The 18589-nt window shown below is 43.9% G+C and overlaps 1 protein-coding gene, 1 non-coding gene and 1 pseudogene across 6 annotated transcripts in view; 2 read left to right on the top strand and 1 right to left on the bottom strand.

The window, feature by feature from the left end:
* The window catches only part of ARMC2 (armadillo repeat containing 2), a 146024-nt gene that overhangs the window by 12026 nt on the left and 115409 nt on the right, over positions 1 to 18589 (bottom strand). For 3 of the 5 annotated variants that reach the window (XM_049895423.1, XM_049895510.1, XM_049895772.1), the window contains 5 exons: positions 15797 to 16115; positions 7813 to 7935; positions 7377 to 7490; positions 2815 to 2947; positions 1522 to 1682 (listed from right to left, as the gene is read on the bottom strand). In XM_049895423.1, the coding sequence (XP_049751380.1) occupies positions 1522 to 1682; positions 2815 to 2947; positions 7377 to 7490; positions 7813 to 7935; positions 15797 to 16115 (850 nt within the window). The remainder of the gene's footprint in view (positions 1 to 1521; positions 1683 to 2814; positions 2948 to 7376; positions 7491 to 7812; positions 7936 to 15796; positions 16116 to 18589) is intronic. The other 2 variants (XM_049895594.1, XM_049895684.1) reach the window with 2 other exon arrangements.
* LOC126057684 (U6 spliceosomal RNA) lies at positions 3687 to 3792 on the top strand. Its single transcript, XR_007512765.1, has one exon. It is a non-coding gene; the product is annotated as a U6 spliceosomal RNA (small nuclear RNA).
* LOC126085333 (60S ribosomal protein L30-like) lies at positions 17305 to 17675 on the top strand (annotated as a pseudogene).

The following is an 18589-nucleotide window of genomic DNA, read 5'->3' as shown; positions in this document are numbered from 1 at the left end:
TGAGGTGAAGGTCAGGCATGCCTCCTCTCTGTGCGTCTTTACCAATTTTGACACCAACTGTCCTTCCCACAACACTCTCTACTTCTCTACTGGGTTCAGTAATTCATTGCAGTGGCCACATAGAACTCACAGACCCCATTCATGATCATGGGGTTTATTAGGGAAGTAAAAGGTTACAATTCAGGTTTAGGAAGGCTCAGGCTATCATTCTTCCAGCAGGACAGCCTCTTCTCAGACATACCTGCCAGCACAACTCTCTCTGGCCCTCAGCTTCTTCCCTTCTTAGGCAAGTGTTAGTTACAAAGTTCTTTAGCTCTGCCAGTAAGTGACCAGAGGCACCCCACTCCATTAGTAAGCCTCGGCCGAAGTTGCTGAGCTTTAGCTCCATGGGTCAGCAAACCAACTCCACCAAGTGTCCGGAGGGACCTTACTCCTCCAGTAAGCCTCCTGCCTGATGGCACTCAGCTTTCTCGCTCTGTGGGCTGGGAAGTCCACTGTGCTATCTCCTGCCTGTAACTTCTGCCAGTCCCTCCTGCCACTGCCACTACTTCTTACCATGTTCAGTGTTAAGGGTCTCTCTCTCTCTCCTCTCTTGGTCTCCTGGTTGCAGGAGCAATTCAGTGCAGGGATCACAGGTCCAAATGACACACTCTTCGCTCTTGGCCCTTTATACTTGGTGGTGGTGAGATCCTCTCCGTCCCACCTCTGGGATGGCCCATTTTAACCAAGCAGGATGGCAAAACTGACCAATCCCCTTGGTGAGCCACAAATACCTTATCTGCACAGTCCCAGTCGATCATTTGGGAGTTACAAGACCATGGTAAGAAAGGCTACACAAAAGGAATTCATCACACCTCATTCACAGACACCCTACCACATGATAATATAACTGCTAATTAGAATGTATAAATCCATTTAAAAGTATGACTTAATACAGAGGAGATTTTAGGTATATTTTCTCACTCACAACTGTGTGTCTGTACTTTTAAAGAACAGCACTATATTTATGTTGAAATCTTGTATTTATGCAGTCTACAGAAAATGAAAAAAAAAAAAAGCAAGTCATAGACAAAACCATGATAGTACCCAATGAGTTACAAGTCCTTGTGTCCACGTGGTAAATAACAGGTATCTTTTCCAGAATTATAATAATCTTTCCAAATTACAATAATCTTTAACATGCCCTTGCTGCTTGTAGAGATACATCCACGCAAATGCATACCAATCTTTATCTATACCAAACCGACCAAACCCACTGTCGTTGGCTGAATCAATTCCGACTCATAGAGAGAGCAGAATTGCCCCATAGGGATTCCAAGGCTGTAAATCTTTATGGAAACAGACTGCCACATCTTTCTCCTGTGGAGCAGCTGGTGGGTTGGACTGCTGACCTTCTGGTTAGCAGCTGAGTGCTTTAACCACTGCACCACCAGGGCTCCTCTTCATCCATATAGGTCACAGAATTTTTTTTTTTTCATTACACTCTGATAAAATTCACAGACTCATACTCAGGAGTCTTACCTAAAAATGATGACAATAGGACTAAGAGTGTGTTGGTGTCTTCATCTCCAAAACATGATGAAGCATTAGTGATATTTTCACTGAAGTTCCATAACGTTTTGCAAACCAAGCAGGCCAGCTGCCAATCAGAAGGACCAAAATCTTTTAAGCAATCCACTAACCTGAGTTAACAGAAGTCAAATTAAGACATTATTAGGTCAGAATCTGCCATTAATTTTAATACTTTTAACATCATGATGATTATCCTTCTGTGCTATTTAACATATAACCAAAAAACCAAACCCAGTGCCATCGAGTCGATTCTGACTCATAGTGACCCTACAGGCCAGGGTAGAACTGCCCCATAGAGTTTCCAAGGAGCGCCTGGCAGATTTGAACTGCCAACCCTTTGGTTAGCAGCTGTAGCACTTAACTACTATGCCACCAGGGTTTCCATTTAACATATATTACATAAAATTCAGTTATCATTTAAAATAATATCTAAGAACTTAAGTAGCCACCAAGTAGCAATAATCTACTTCTGAATTATTGTAACTGTCCAAACCCACTGCCATCAAGTCAATTCCAACTCGTAGGGACCACATAGGGTTTCCAAGGCTGTAAATCTCTATGGAAGCAGACTGCCACATCTTTCTCCCAGGGAGCTGCTGGTGGTTTCAAACTGCCGGCCTTACAGTTAGCAATCGATCACTTTAATCACTAAACCACCAGGGCTCCTTTGTAAGTGCCCAGTGGACCCTAAATTCTCTGTAGCCCCAGCTTGTTGAAAGACCCCTGCCCTTAGAGGGACCCCAGAGGCCATGGTCCCTGGACCTTCTATTAGCCCCAAACTGGAACCATGCCCAAAGCCAAGTCTTCAGACAGGGACTGGACTAGACTATAAGACAGATACTGGTGAGAAGTAAGCTTCTTGGCTCAAGTAGACACATGAGACTGTGAGGGCAGCTCCTGTCTGAAGGGGAGATGAGATGGCAGAGGGGGACAGAAGCTGGCTGAATAGACATGGGGAATACATGGTGGAGAAAAGGAGTATGCTGTCTCATTAGGGGGAGAGCAGCTAAAAGTACATAGCAAGGAATATATAAGTTTTTGTATGAGAGACTGACTTGATTTGTAAACTTTCACTAAAAGCACACACACACACACACACACAAAAACTTCATTTGAATAAAAAAATTAAAAAAGAAAGAAAGACCCCTGCCCCAGAGGAAGCATGAGATCAGGGCCCAAGCTTCCTAGAAAACTAAGCCTTCTGAATCCTGAAGGGTCAGGACTCCACACCTTGAAACTTACTTTTTAATGCCGCCTCCGTCTTTTAGAATGACCCGTTTGTCCTTATCCACAGTGAGATTTAGGAGAACACCACAGGCAGAAAAGCAAATATCCTGGTGCTTCGCATCCAGCAGTGCAATCATGAACTTGTGTACTGGGAGGGTGGAAAACAGATGCGGACCAGTGAACTCTCAGGAGTCTCAGCTGTATTCTGGTTTTACAAAAACATAGTGACTTGCAAAACTGGAAACCCTGTTAGTGGACTTAGCCCAGCAGTGGGTTCCCCAACACGCAGCACTCCAGAACCTCCCCCTAAGACCCTCTGCCCCCAGACACTGCTCTATCCCATCCAGGCAGCAGCTCCCTCTTCAGGGCAGTGATGGAGGCCCTGCCAGGGAAAGGAGGGAACCACAGACTTCCCACCACAGAGGTGACACTCTTCTCTAACTTCTGGTTGTCCTCAAGGGTCTTTTTGACCATCCAGCAGCAATTCTCTTTTAAATACCCAACCCCAGGGGGTCAGGCTTCTGTTGAGATCTTCCTTGAAGTCTTCTAGGGTCACAGCTCTTAAAAGAAGACTTGCTCAGACTGCTGGAAACTGACCTGTGGTAAGGCAGGCCTTCCAGTGCAGGGACGGCTCAGTCAGGGCAGGCACCCAGCCTCTGGGGAGTATTTTTACTTAGGCCTACAAAAAGGAACCAGGAACCCTTTGTCCTGTCTTCTAGTCCCCACGGCAGGGGCTGGGCAAAGGTTGGGGGAGATGAGGCATGTGCTTTGCCTCCTCCTATTCCACGGGGCACCTGAGAGGTGGCCACCCTCTTCTAACTGTGGTGGGCTGAACAGTGAGCTCGGCAAAGGCTACATCACACATCTGTGTATTAAGAGTGTAAAGAGTGCTCACTTCAGCAGCACATATACTAAAATGGGAACAAAACAGAAGGTTAGCATGGTCCCTGTGTAAGGATGACACACGAAATTTATGAAGTGTTCCATTTAAAAAAAAAAAAAAAAAAAGTCTAAAAAATATACACCAAAATGTTAACCGTTATCTCTGGGGTAGTAAGATGATGGGTGACTATTTGCTGCTGCTGCTCCTCTTTTTATATCTGTATTATCTGAATTCCTTATCCATGTGGACAATTTTTTTCTTATATGAAATATTTGAGACATACAGAGTATGGTTAGTGTAAACACTTGTGTACCTGCCATTAAGAAATAAAACATCACGGATCTAGTTTTGTTTTTGTGTATCCCTCCTCCATCCCATTCTCATCCCTCTTCTGTCCAGAAGTAACCTCGATCTTAAGTGTACAGTTTACCATTCCCAAGTATGCTCTGTACTTTATACCATTACCAGGTGGGTACATATACATAAATAATACGCAGGATTGTTTTGCCTGTTTTAAAACTTATATTAATGGCATTAGTCTGTATAAATCCTCCTATCACTTGTTTTTTTTCCCTCTTTTTTTTAAAATTTTTATTGTGCTTTACGTGAAAGTTTACAAATCAAGGCAGTCTCTCACATAAAAATTTATATACTCCTTGCTACATACTCCCAGTTGCTCTCCCCCTAATGAGACAGCCCACTCCCTCTCTGCACTTTCTTTTCATGTCCATTTCGCCAGCTTCTAACCCTCTCTACCCTCTCATCTCCCCTCCAGACCAACATAGTCTCAAGTGTCCACCTTATCCAAGAAGCTCACTTCTAACCAGCATCCCTCTCCAACCCATTGTCCAGTCCAATCCCTGTCTGAAGAGTTGGCTTTGGGAATGGTTCCTGTCCTGGGCCAACAGAAGCTCTGGGGGCCATGACCACCAGGGTCTTTATAGTCTCAGTCAGGCCATTAAGTCTGGTCTTTTTATGAGAATTTGGGGTCTTCATCCCACTGCTCTCCTGCTCCCTCAGGGGTTCTCTGTTGTGTTCCCTGTCAGGGCAGTCAGTCTGATGTATTCTCTGGTTTATGTCGCCCTTTCTCTCTCTTGGGCTCATAATTACCTTGTGTCCTTGGTGTTCTACATTCTCCTTTGCTCCAGGTGGGTTGAGACCAACTGATGCATCTTAGATGGCCGCTTGTTAGCATTTAAGACCCCAGACACCACTCTCCACAGTGGGATGCAGAATGTTTTCTTAATAGATTTTATTATGCCAGTTGACTTAGATGTCCCCAAACCCCCGCCCCTGCTATGCTGGCCTTCAAAGCATTCAGTTTATTCAGGAAACTTCTTTGGTTTAGTCCAGTTGTGCTGACCCTGCCTGTATTGTGTGTTATTTTTCCCCATCACCTAAAGTAGTTCTTATCTACTATCTAATTAGTGAATACCCCTCTCCCTCCTTTCCTCCCTCCCTCCCCCCTCTCATAACCATCAAAGAATATTTTCTTCCCTGTTTAAACTATTTCTTGAGTTCTTATAATAGTGGTCTTCTACAATATTTGTCCTTTTGCAACTGACTAATTTCATTCAGCATAATGCCTTCCACATTCCTCCATGTTATGAAATGTTTCACAGATTCCTCACTGTTCTTTATTGATGCGTAGTATTCCACTGTGTGAATATACCATAATGAATATCCATTCATCCACTGATGGGCACCTTGGGTGCTTCCATCTTTTTGCTATTGTAAACAGTGCTGCAACGAACATGGGTGTGCATATATCTGTTTGTGTAAAAGCTCTTGTTTCTCTAGGATATATTCCAAGGAGTGGGATTGCTGGATCTTATGGTAGTTCTATTTCTAGCTTTTTAAGGAAGCACCAAATTGATTTCCAAAGTGGTTGTACCATTTGACATTCCCACCAGCAATATATAAGTGTTCCAGTCTCTCCACAGCCTCTCCAACATTTATTGTTTTGTATTTTTTGGATTAATGCCAGACTTGTTGGAGTGAGATAAAATCTCATTGTAGTTTTCATTTGCATTTCTCTAATGGCTAATGATTGTGAGCATTTCCTCATGTATCTGTTAGCTACCTGAATGTCTTCTTTAGTGAAGTGTCTGTTTGTATCTTTTGCCCATTTTTTAATTGGGTTGTTTTTTTGCAGTTGAGTTTTTGCAGTATCATGTAGATTTTAGAGATCAGGTGCTGATCGGAAATGTCATACCTAAAAACTTTTTCCCAGTCTGTAGGTGTCTTTTTACTCTTTTGGTGAAGTCTTTGGATGAGCATAGGTGTTTGATTTTTAGGAGCTCCCAGTTATCTAGTTTTTCTTCTGCATTCTTAACAATGTTTTGTATACTGTTTATGCCATGTATTAGGGCTCCTAACATTGTCCCTATTTTTTCTTCCATGATCTTTATCGTTTTAGATTTTATATTTAGGTCTTTGATCCATATTGAGCTTGTTTTTATGCATAGAGTGAGGTATGGGTCTTGTTTCATTTTTTTGCAGATGGATATCCAGTTATGCCAGCACCATTTGTTAAAAAGGCTGTCTTTTCCCCATTTAACTCTTTTGGGGCCTTTGTCAAATATCAACTGTTCATATGTGGATAGATTTATGTCTGGATTCTTAATTCTGTTCCACTGGTCTATGTATCTGTTGTTGTGCCAGTACCAGGCTGTTTTGACTACTGTGGCGGTATAATAGGTTCTAAAATCAGGTGGAATAAGGCCTCCCACTTTGTTCTTCTTTTTCAGTAATGCTTTACTTATCCGGCGCCTCTTTCCCTTCCATATGAAGTTGGTGATTTGTTTCTCCATCTCATTAAAGAACGTCATTGGAATCTGGATTGGAATTGCATCAAAGGTATAGATTGCTTTTGGTAGAATAGACATTTTTTTAATGTTAAGTCTTCCTCTCCATGAGCAAGGTATGTTTTTCCACTTATGTAGGTCTCTTTTGGTTTCTTGTAGAAGTGTATTGTAGTTTTCTTTGTATAAGTCTTTTATATCTCTGGTAAGATTTATTCCTAAGTATTTTATCTTCTTGGGGGCTACTGTAAATGGTATCGATTTGGTGATTTCCTCTTCAGTGTTCTTTTTGTTGGTGTAGAGGAATCCAACTGATTTTTGTATGTTTATCTTGTATCCCGATACTCTGCTGAACTCTTCTATTAGTTTCAGTAGTTTTCTTGAGGATTCCTTAGAGTCTTCTGTGTATAAGATCATGTCATCTGCAATTCCCTCTGTTTTTGAGGTTAATCCATGTTGACATCTGAATCTCTAGTTCATTTATTTTAATTGCTGAGGAACATTTCATTGCATGAATATACTGTAATGTATTCATCCTCTTGCCTATTGATGGTCATTTAGGTTGTTTCCAATTTTTGCTACTACAAGAATACTGTAATGGACCTTCTGGCATATAAAGTAGAATGCCTCTTCAGCCCATTCCCAAGAGCAGAAATAATGGGTCTAGGTGACTTATTTCCCCTAAATGCACACACACACCATCTCAGAACTCAGAAGGCCACTCACCAGGGAAAGACAAACATTTCAGACACCGCCTCATCTGGGCATCCTGAGCACTACCTGTCCCAGAACACACACAAGTACCACGTTGTGATGACCCAAGTTCCAAAACCACTTAGCTAACTACTGGCAAGAACTGCACGTTTATGAATGAAGTGTCATAAACTCACCATTTTTCTGCACAATGAAATCACAGATATCACGGTACTGGGAAAGATTTCCAAACACACGCACAGCCTCCAGGATTCCATCCATGTTGTTACTGACCAGAAGCTTTAAGAGCACTGGGTTTGGTTACCAAAGAGATAAAATCAGTGAATTTAAGTTTTAATTTAAACCCTAGAAATCAATATAATACTAAATACTGATAACTTTAAAATTAAAAAATTATATAAAATACAAACTGTAAGAGACTTTGGGAAGAAAAATAAGAAACTAGTTTTCCCCATACAAAGAATGTCAGTTTCATTCTTAGACTTAAATCAGGCTCTAAGACACCAGGACCAAAAGTCAGAAAATATTAATGCTTCCAGCTCTGTGCTTAGCTAACAAAAGCAAAACCTTAAAACAAGCATTCATTTACCCAAGCCCAACTCCGAACCTTACATTCAGCAATATACAGCTTTTTGTCATGAATTATGGAGTTTTTCACTTGGTAGTAAGACAAATTGTTGATTGTTGCTGTAGCATTGATCACCAACTCCTCACAATCATCAATTGACTTGTATTCTGAAACAAAGTGAGGATAAGGGTGTCAAAGACTCATCGCAGGGGCAGAACCAATGACATCACAACTGCAGCAAAGGCAGGGCCAGGGACAAACCATCTTCCCAGGCCAGGGCTGAGTAAGTACAGCTTTATTTCCCATGATTCTTCCTGTAGGGAAATGCACCAAGCACACAGGGATCCCTCCTGGCCAGAGCAGGGAGAACACCCTATGCTCAATCCCTCCAATCAAGGGGTCTGGAAAAGTTGAGCCATTCTAGGGTGAGCTGAACCCAAAACCCAGTGCTGTGGAGTCGGGCGAGCTGAAGCCAGCTCTAATCCCCAACTGGTTTGCCCAGTCCTCGGGCTCTCCCAGGGCCTCCACCCTGAGAGCTGGAATTTTTTTCCCACACTCTCCAGGGTCCAGCAGAACAATCCTTAGGTCACAAACCATCAGTAACTCCATTCAACTCTGCCTTACATATGCAGAATCTGATCACTTCTCACCACCTCCTCTACTTCCACCCGAGGACATCTCACCTCCTCACTGACTTCTCTTCTTCCACAGTTGCCTCCCTAAGTCTATTCTCAACACACTGAGCCCTACAGAGTAAGTTGGGCAATGTCACTCATCTCCACTCTCCAATAATTAATTCTGTAAAGGTGTAGCCTAACATTCCACGTTACAGATGAGAACACTGAAGCCCAGAGATGTTAACTACTTTGCCTGACTTCACAAAGCAGGCATCTGAACCCAGGCCTGACTCTACCATCCTGCTCTTTCCATAGCACCCTACTGAGGCCAAAGGCACACATGTCACCAAGGGCCCATTAGAGCCACTGGGGCAATAATTTGCTTCAAAGAGCTTAAGAGAACCCACAGCCCTCTGAGACTGAGTCACAGATCTAAGAGAATATGGAACATAGACCTTGACTTTAAGGTAGCAAATCTCTGAGTAAATGGGTCCACTGGGAGGGCTGGTTCTTATAGAAACCTTTTTTTATTTTTAAAAGACCCTCTGCAATGAGACAGGCAATTTCTGGGGTACAAGCAACTCCTCTGTGAGGGGGTCAGGGCTAGAGAGAAGTGGAAAGGAGATGACCCAAGGAATGCCCTTCCTGTGAGAGAGGCTGGGAGGAGGGTACAGGACAGTAGGAGGGGTCGGGTAGAGGAGTACTAAGCCTGGAGGATAATTAGGGTGACAGCTACTTTGACCTCAGGTAGGTGGGTACATGACCAGTGAGCAAGCAGGCCCCTTCTGCAATCACAGAGTCACAGCTCCGGTGCCAGTCTTGGGCTGCCTATACATGGCCAGGCCTGTCAGAGGTAGGCAGGCACTTTAAAGACCAGCTTCTTTCTCCCCATATTCGTGCATTACTTCACACCAATGCAGATAAAACAGGTCAGAAATCAGCAGAGACCAGTTTATCAGGTGTTATGGATTGAATTGTACCCCACCACCACCAGCCCAAAATATGTGCTGAAATCCTCACCCCTGTACCTGTAAAAGGAGCCCTGGTGGTACAGTGGTTAAGCATTTGGCTGCTAACCAGAAGGATGGCAGTTCAAATCCACCAGCCACTCCTTGGTAACCCTATGGGGCAATTCTAATCTGTCCTATAGGGTCACTGTGAGTTGGAATCAACTGGATGGCAATGGGTTTGGTTTTTGGTCTTTTGGTACCTGTAAATGTGACCCTGTTTGGAGATAGGTGTTTTGTTTTGTTATGTGAATTAGGTCATACCAGAGTAGGGTGGATTCTAAACCTAATCACTTCAGAGTTATAAAAAGAAGGAAATGACACAGAGATACACACACACACACACACACACACACACACACACATAAACACACACAGGGGAGCACAGACACCACGTGAGAATCATCTACAAGCCAAGGAATGCCAGGTAACCAAGGAACATCCAGGGCTACCCATAAGGAAGGAATCAACATGACAGAGATCCTCATTTGGACTTTTAGCCTACAGAAATGTAAGAAAATAAATTTTGTTCTATAAAGCCACCCCCACCCCCGCCAAAAAAAACCCAACCTGTTGCTCTGGAGTCGGTTCCGACTCAGAGCAACACTATAGGACAGAGTAGAACTGCTCCATAGGGTTTCCAAGTGGCTGGTAGATTCAAACTGCTGACCTTTTTGTTAGCAGCCATACCTCTTAACCACCTTGCCAGCAGGGCTCCTAAGGCCACCCACTTGTGCTATTTGTGTTACAGCAGCACTAGGTAAATAAGACAGCAGGGCTTAGTAGGGCTCCGAGAATTCACTTCAGCAGTTGAGCTGAATGAAGAAAGGTGGAGGTGGAGAATCTTCTGTCTTTACCCTTCTAGAGGCTTCTTGGGGGATAAGAAAAACTTTCAGAGGATACAATAGAGAAAGGATCCCCTGCTTGCCCAAACTGCTCAAGGCTTGGTAGGCTAGAGAGCCCTGACTGAACCACAAGTTCTTCTTAACTTTTGCTTAACCTCGTATGGTTTTGAGTTCTAACCCTGCAGAGACCCAACCATTTCTCAAGGTGAGGCCTTTGAGTGCCTGCATCAGGATCAGCCAGGAAGCTTTCAAAATGCAGACTCCTGAGGCCCACACCTAACTTGATAAATCACAACCTCTAAGGGTAGAGCCAAGAATCAGTGTTTTTAATAAGCTTCTGGGTGATTCTTATGCACAAGGAAGTTTGAGAACCACTGGGTTAGAGCTTCACTGGTCAAGAACAGGAGGTGGCTATGGCCCCCGGATGCTCAGTTAACCCAGAACTGAAACCATTCCTGAAGCCCATTCTTCAGAAAAAGATTAGACGGCCTATAAAACAAAAAATAACACACATGAGGAACGTGTTTCTTGGTTCAATCAAATATTTGAGACCGAATGGGCAGCTCCTGTCCAAAAGCAGGATGAGAAGGCAGGAAGGAACAGGAACTGGTCGAATGGACACAGGGAACCAGGGGTGGAAAGGGGGTGTGTGCTGTCACATTGTGGGGATTGCAACCAGTGTCACAAAACGATGTGTGTATAAATTTTTTAATGAGAAAAAAAAGAGGCCATTCCTGAGTTCCAGTAACCTCAAGAAAATATACTTGAGAGACCTCACATGGGAACCCCCAAATGACAAAAGCCAGGCACCTGCACTTCCAGAGAACATGGTGCTGAAGTCATGAAGGCGATAGGCCCCAAAGCCTCCTAAGGACTCTGGCCAGGTGGGCTGGAGCTAGACTACCTGGACTGGATCTAGGTCCCCAGGGGTAATCCTTTTATCTCTAGCCTAATCTGCTTCCTCTTTCAAAAGGTATTGCCTTCTTGGGAATCAAAAGCAAGTTACTGATTCCACCTTAGTTTAAAGATACAAATGTAATTTATAAGTCCATAAAATTGTTATATGCAATTATTACATGCAAATATTAACAATTGTAGGGAAGTGAATCAGGCACAGCTCTACTCCTTAACTTGGCCATTCACAGTGATATGACCCCAATCCAAGGACCCAGTCCCTTCGAGGTCGCTGCCACCAGGTACTGGGTTCGAGCTTGCAGCACATCAGAACTCATCCTGGTTTCAGACTCCATTCCTCACCTGTCACAGAGGCCAACTGTGGTTCCCTGAGCACTGGTTCTCAGCATTTAATGAGAACAAGAATCACCTGCAGACAGGGGAAGAGTTGAAATGCAGGTTCGAAGAATCTCACCTCATTCCACAGAGTCAGTTTCTGGATAAGGCCCTGGAAAGGGTATTTTAATGAGTTCCACAGCTGATTCGAGGCAGCTGGTTCCCTGGCCATGGGCTGAGAAACACCATCCTAAAGGGCTGAGCCTCCAGGGGAGGAAGGAACATGGGAAGACAGGAAAATATTACAACCTAAAAGCTGCAAAGTTTGAGGTTGTTTCAAAAATTGAATTTCAAAAATGTCAAGGCCCACTTATGGTAGTTCTAATTTCCAGTTGCCATTGAGTTGATTCCAACTGATGATAACCTCATGAGAACAGAATTGTATTCCAACGGATTTTCAGTGGCTGATTTTTTGGGAGTAGATTGTCAGCCAGGCCTTTCTTCAAAGGCACCTCTGCGTAGACATAAACCTCTAACCTTTTGGTTAGTAACCAGGCGCATTCACTGTCTACACCACCCAGGAACTCTGGTAGGTTTGCTAACTGGGAAGACGTAGGCCCTATGTATCTTCTCACCCCCTCCAAGATGCTCTCTGTCTACAGGATAACAATCAGGTGCCTCAGTGTAGAACTCTAGGTCCTCCACAAAAAACCATAACCTACCTTTCTAGCTGTTTTAGCATCCTCAGCTCAAGACTCAGTGAACGCTCACTGCAGCTCATCTTGCTTTCACCTGGAATCCCATTCTTTCTTTCTCTCTGCCTTTTGCCTCTCAAAGCCCCATCCATTTCAAATATCATCTTCTCCAACTAAATTCAACAAACATTTACCAGATATCTACTTTGAGTAAGGTACTCTGCTACGCTTTTTCAGGGATACAGTAGTGAATAAAAAATAGTTCCTGCCCCTCAAGGTTGCTATGTGGCCATGAAATAGATATAATCAAAACAACAGCAGGAAAAACAAGACAGAAAGTTGCTCTAGCGAGGATATTTGCGGAAAAGATGGACTTTAAGTCAAGGAGCTGGACTTGATGCGACAGGTGAAGGAGTTTCACGGAAGGCTTCTGAGCAAGAAGGAGACAGTTAGTGTCATGTGTAATTGGGAAGTGGGTAATGGCACAATTTGGGAGGAGAGCTGAGGAGGGAAATTTGTAAGGATAGGTAGAGGAAAGGATCAGCCAAGGCATGGACAGAACTAGGGAAATGGGGGCAGCATGACAGAGACAACAGGCGTGAGGGACAATACCCAGGCAATTAAGACACTACTGTTTGGATAGAAGCAGGAGCCCTGGTGCCACAGTCGTTAAGAGCTGGACTGCTAACCAAAAAAGTCGGGCAGTTTGAATCCAGCAGCCACTCCTTGGACACCCTCTGGGCCAGTTCTCCTCTGTCTTATAGGGTCTCTATGAGTTGGAATCAGTTTGACAGCAAAGGGTACAGGTTTGGATAGAAGGGTGGGAAGGGGATGGCTGAGGCTAGATTCTGTATCTGCCTATGAAAGACAGGAGGATGGGTTTGTAAGCAGCCGTGTTTTCAACGTGTTGGGTGTGAAGTGTCCACAGCACAACCAGATGCAGATTCTAGCAGACAACTTAATGTGCAGTCAACAACTAGGAAGGGAGTTCAAGATCAAATGTGTAGATTTTTGAAGAGTGCTCTCAGAATTTAGGAGCCCTTCTTGAGACAGGCAACCATAGAACAGAGGAGCATGGGGCTTGGTGACTCTGGCACTTACTAACTTTGTGACCTGTAAAAGTCACTTTGTCTCACCAAGCCTGTTTCCTTGTCTGTAAAATGGTGAAAATGACAACCCAGCATCATGCAGTTGTTGTGAGGTAATGGATATGAAAGCGCTTTTTAAACTATAAAGCTCCATTATAAAGTAAAGCATTGTTATTACACACACATCCCAAAAATGGACTCAGTGGATCCATCCCCTCAGCCCTGTGTGCACTTTGTTTCTGGCACCTTCGTATGCTGTGCAGTTCTTGTCTGTCACCTGACATGCCTTGAAAGCAGATGAACCCTTACCATCAAGTTGATATTGACTCATAGTGACTCTACAGGACAGAACTGCCCCCATAGGGTTTCCAGGCTGTAATCTTCACGAAGGCCCTGGTGGTGCAGTGGTTAAGAGCTTGGCTCCTAACCAAAGGTGCAACCAAAAGTTCAAATCCACCAGCTGCTCCTTGGAAACCCTATGGGGCAGTTCTGCTCTGTCCTATAGGGTTGCTACGAGTCGCAATCGACTCAATGGCAACGGGTTATACTGTATGCTACAGTTTAAAAGAATGCAGTAGGGTGGTGACTGAAAGGTTGGCAGTTCAAAACCATCAGTGGCTCCACGGGATAAAGATGTGGCAGTTTGCTTCCATAAAGATTAAACCAAAACAAACTCATTGGGTTTCCAAGGAACAGCTGGTGGATTCAAATCACCAATCCTTTTGTTAGCAGCCGAGCTCTTAACCACTGCACCACCAGGGCTCCATAGCATATAGTATGGTCCATCCCATTGCCATCGAGTTGATTCCGACTCATAGTAATCCTATGCACTACAGAATGAAACAAAGCCATGCTCACAACCGTTGTTATGCTTAAGCCCATTGTTGCAGCCACTGGGTCAATCCATCAAGTTGAGGGTCTTCCTCTTTTTCCCTGACCCTCTACTCTACCAAGCATGATGTCCTTCTCCAGGGACAGATCCCTCCTGATGACATGTCCAAAGTATATAAGATGCAGTCTCGCCATACTTGCTTCTAAGGAGCATTCTGGCTGTACTTCTTCCATTTATTCGTTCTTCTGGCAGTCAATGGTACATTTAACATTCTTCACCAACACCACAATTCAAAGGCATCAATCCTTCTTCGGTCTTCCTTATTCATTGCCCAGCTTTCACATTCATATGATGCGATTGAAAATACCATGGCTTGGGTCCGGCGTACCTTAGCCTTCAAGGTGTCATCTTTGCTTTTCAACACTTTAAAGAGGTCTTTCACAGCAAATTTGCCCAACACAATGCGTCTCTTGATTTCTTGACTGCAGCTTCTGTGGGTGTTGATTGTGAATCCAAGTAAAATGAATATAGCATATGCTATAGGATTGATTATATAGTGTTGTTGTTGGTAGGTGCCATCCAGTTGATTTCAGCTCATAGTGATCCCATGTGACAAAACTGCCTCATAGGGTTTTCTAGGCTGTAATCTTCACAGAAGCAGATTGCCAGGTCTTTTCTCCCGTGGAGCAGTTGGGTGGGTTTAACCCACCAACCCTTGGTTTGTAGCCAAGCACTTAACTGTTGTGTTATCAGTATACTTTGATTATACAGTATACTGCATACTGATTGTAGGGTAAGGACTCAATAATGGCTCTTAAAAATGAAACAGCAGAAAAAATTCACAGGTTACACAAAAACACCATTTTCATTAGGCATTAAAATTTCTTCCACAACAAAGTCTTTTACAGAGACTGGTAAGTAGTGGCTCAGTTGATTACACTGAATTGCAGTTATCTCCCTCACACACCAGCAGGCAGAGGTACCCGTGACAAGGCCTCAAATGTGGACAAGGCCTCAAACGTGCGCATGGGGGAAGATGGGATCTGGGCGGCTGGGGGCTATAATTACAGTTAATGAAAAAACCTGAAAAGCAAATACACTTGAATTGTGTGGACTAACCCAGGGAAAAATTAGGCTGCTAAGCTCTTTGTAGTTAGTTCAGCCAGTTTTCAGTAACTTGATGGGAATTACTTTTTTACTTAAAAAAAAAAAAAAAAGATGCAATTCACATACCATGAAATTTGCCCTTTTGAAGTGTACAATTCCATGAGTTTTACTAATGATCTCAATTACATTTTCTTAAAAAAATTTTTTTTTTTTTATTGCTTTTGAAGCAGTTTTGAACAGAAGAGGAATATTCCCTTCACACCGCTAACAAGCCTCATCACTGTTAGGTGCCCTGGAGTCCATTCCAACTCACAGTGACCCTATATGACAGAATAGATTTGCCCCCTAGGGTTTCCTAGGCTATAATCTTTACTGGAGCAGATTGCCAGGTCTTTCTCCCATGGGGCTTCTGGGTGAATTCGAACTGCCAACCTTTGGGTTAACAGCCAAGCGTTTAACCACTGCACCACCAGGGCTCCTTAAGAACATCATTTAAGTAACCCAGTGGTACTAAGAACATCTTCGCACCCACCCCCAGGCCCTAGAATCGTCTTAGGTGCTGTGGGAAGACCTGTGTATGTGGAGCTGGCCCGGCCGTGGATCTTACCCAGGGTTGTGAGCAGCAGGCCCACCACTTGCGGCTTGGCGGCCAGCGCCGGGCCGATGTGCGGGTGGATGGCTATGTTGGCAAGCACGCGCGTCAGCTTGATGAGCACGTCCTCCACGCCCGACGGCTGCCTCTGCGGCTTGGCCTGTGCCCCTCCGTCACCCACCTGCTTCCGTGAATTCAGATCGAGTTCGTGGAATGTTTGGAATAGCGACAACAGAGTTCGGATGCACCCCTTCTCCTTGAAAAACTGTTCGCGAGCTTGGTTATTTTTCGCTGTCAGGTTGCCAAGAATGAAGACAATACGAATGACTAAATCCTGCGATAAATTAAAGACAGAGTTGTAAGTGCAAAGGGGCTGGAATAGGTTGTTGGAAAGAGTACAGTGTTTAAGTTGTTTCGCAATTTAATTAATAGTACAATGGAACACGGCTGGCTTCCTTTAACTTGTACAGCATTTGATTCCCACGATTGGTGCAAATTGACAGGGGAAAGTAAAAGCCCTTGGCGGCAAAGAAAGAATACAAACTGATGTGATTAGCAAGGTTTCTTAACTTCAGATAATTCTGGCTGGCTCTCTCTTTTTTTTTTTTTTTCCTTTCCGAGAACAATTAGTTGAGTGGAATAACATTATTAATAATGTGTTACAAAAATCCGTACTGTTTTGAAATGAATCAATTTTTTAAGCATCTAAATCTTTCCCTGAAAGTCCAGCTCCTGCTGAAGCAGTTTCTTAAATCAGGCATTTCCTGCATAATAGATTTTATTGGGTTACACCGTGGTTTCTTAACCTCGGGCATTATTCTCATGCTGGGCTGGATAATTCTTTGCTGGGGTGGGGTGGGGGGCTGTCCCGTGCACTGTAGTATGTTTAGCAGCTCTTCTCATGACGTGTTAGTTGTGACAACCAAAAATGTCTATAGACATTGCCAAATGTCCTCTACGGGGCAAAATCGCCCCACTTGCGACCCACAGTGTTAGATAAGTATACCACTTTGAATCAGCCCCTGCCTTTCTTGACTAGTGTGGCGGTTACATGAGTGACAGCTTTATTGCTATTTGCTAAATTGTACATACATGTTTCATGTGCTTTTCTATAGACAGGCTGTATTTCATAATGAAAAAAAGGTTTTTTTTTAAACGCTAAACTGACAACATTTTAAAATTGAACAAGATACAGAAATTGTGTTCTTAAAATGACAACAACGGACAGACATATGGGTAAGGCCAGCATACGACAAAGGAGGTCACCTGGGAGGGAGGAGACCTTAAAGGGATATTTACCAAGGGGCTAAGAGGGGCCTGGGTATATCATATGCACATTTTCATTCCCTGAGAGAGTGATCATTCAAGAACTATCCTCTGGGTCAACACTTACTGTACCAGGCACTGTGCTATTTTAACAGACAAGAAACTGAGGCTTAGAAAAGTTGTCCTGCTTTTCTCCCTCCCTGACCATCTTGGTGGTTGCTCTTGGTCGGGGGCCGGCCCACATGTAAGGCAGGAAGATGGTGGCCACAAAGAAGACAAAAAAATTGTTGGAGTTGATCAGCTCTAGGCTCCAATTGATTATGAAAAGTGGACAGTATGTGCTAGGGTACAAGCAGACTCTGGAGATGGTTAGGCAAGGCAAAGTGAAACTGGTCATCCTCATCAACAACTGCCCATATCTGAAATAGAGTACTATGCCATGCTGGCCCCAACTGGTGTCCCTCACTACAGGGGCAATAATACTGAACTGGGTACAGCCTGCATGCTAGCTGTCATTGATCCAGGTGACTCTGATATCACTAGAAGCATACCAGCACACACTGGTAAAAAATAAAAATTCTGCAATACTTTTTCCTTGATGAAACTGGCCAGAGCTTGTTTAAAAAAAAGAAAGAAAGGGAAGGAAAATTGCTCAGGTTGCATGGCTAGTAAGGGTTGAGTTGAGTTTGAACCCAGGGCTATCCAGATTCCTAGGTCCTTCCCATATGCAAGTCCTGCCTCCCAGCTAGGGTGTCTTTCAATTTATCTCTTCCTTGGCCTGGCCTTCTTTCCAGAACAGTTAGGAATTATCTCCTGAAGGTCCCTTTTAAAATGAAATCTGTCATCAGGGACAGATTACCATAAACCCGACTTTGTTTATCAGATTAGTGGTTATCAACAGCCTTAAGGAAAGGGGACAAAGGACAAAAGGCAGGACATATTTTAATCACTGAACAGACTCTAGAAGCTTGAGAGCTGCAGGTGCTGCTCAGGGAACCTGGGTCCAGGTGGGACCCCAAGTGTAGGTGGGGCAGCACAAGGTACTGGGTGGGGGAAAGAGACAGTGAGGATCAAGGACAAATGACAACTTTGGGGTTTGCCTGGGGCTACTCTGCCAATAAGGAGCCCTGGTGGAGCAATGGTTAAGCATTCGGTTGCTATCCATAAGGTGAGCAGTTCGAACCCACCAGTGGCTCTGCAGGACAAAAGACCTGGCAATCTGCTTTCCTAAAGATTACAGCCTAGGAAACCCTATGAGGCAGTTCTACTCCATCATATTGGGTTGCTTTGAGTCAGAATCAACTCCATGGCGTACAACAACGACACTCTGCTAATACCAACTTGTTCCAGTTTGCTCTTGGGGGGAAAAAGTGTTCCCTGACAATGACGGGTAAGAAGTGAGGCTGCTGCTTGTACAGCTGGGAATCATTTGCCAACACTAAGAAAGGACAGAGCCTAGCACTAGGGCAAGAACTAAAGCTGGTCCAGGAGAGAGTCCACATTCAGAAAAAACTGAACTCACAGCATTCAAGCAATCCTAGC

The sequence above is a fragment of the Elephas maximus genome, chromosome 1 (assembly GCF_024166365.1).
Source record: "Elephas maximus indicus isolate mEleMax1 chromosome 1, mEleMax1 primary haplotype, whole genome shotgun sequence".
Lineage (NCBI taxonomy): Eukaryota > Metazoa > Chordata > Mammalia > Proboscidea > Elephantidae > Elephas > Elephas maximus.
The sequence above is the reverse complement of the archived record's forward strand: the minus strand, read 5'-3'. Positions and strand labels throughout refer to the sequence as shown.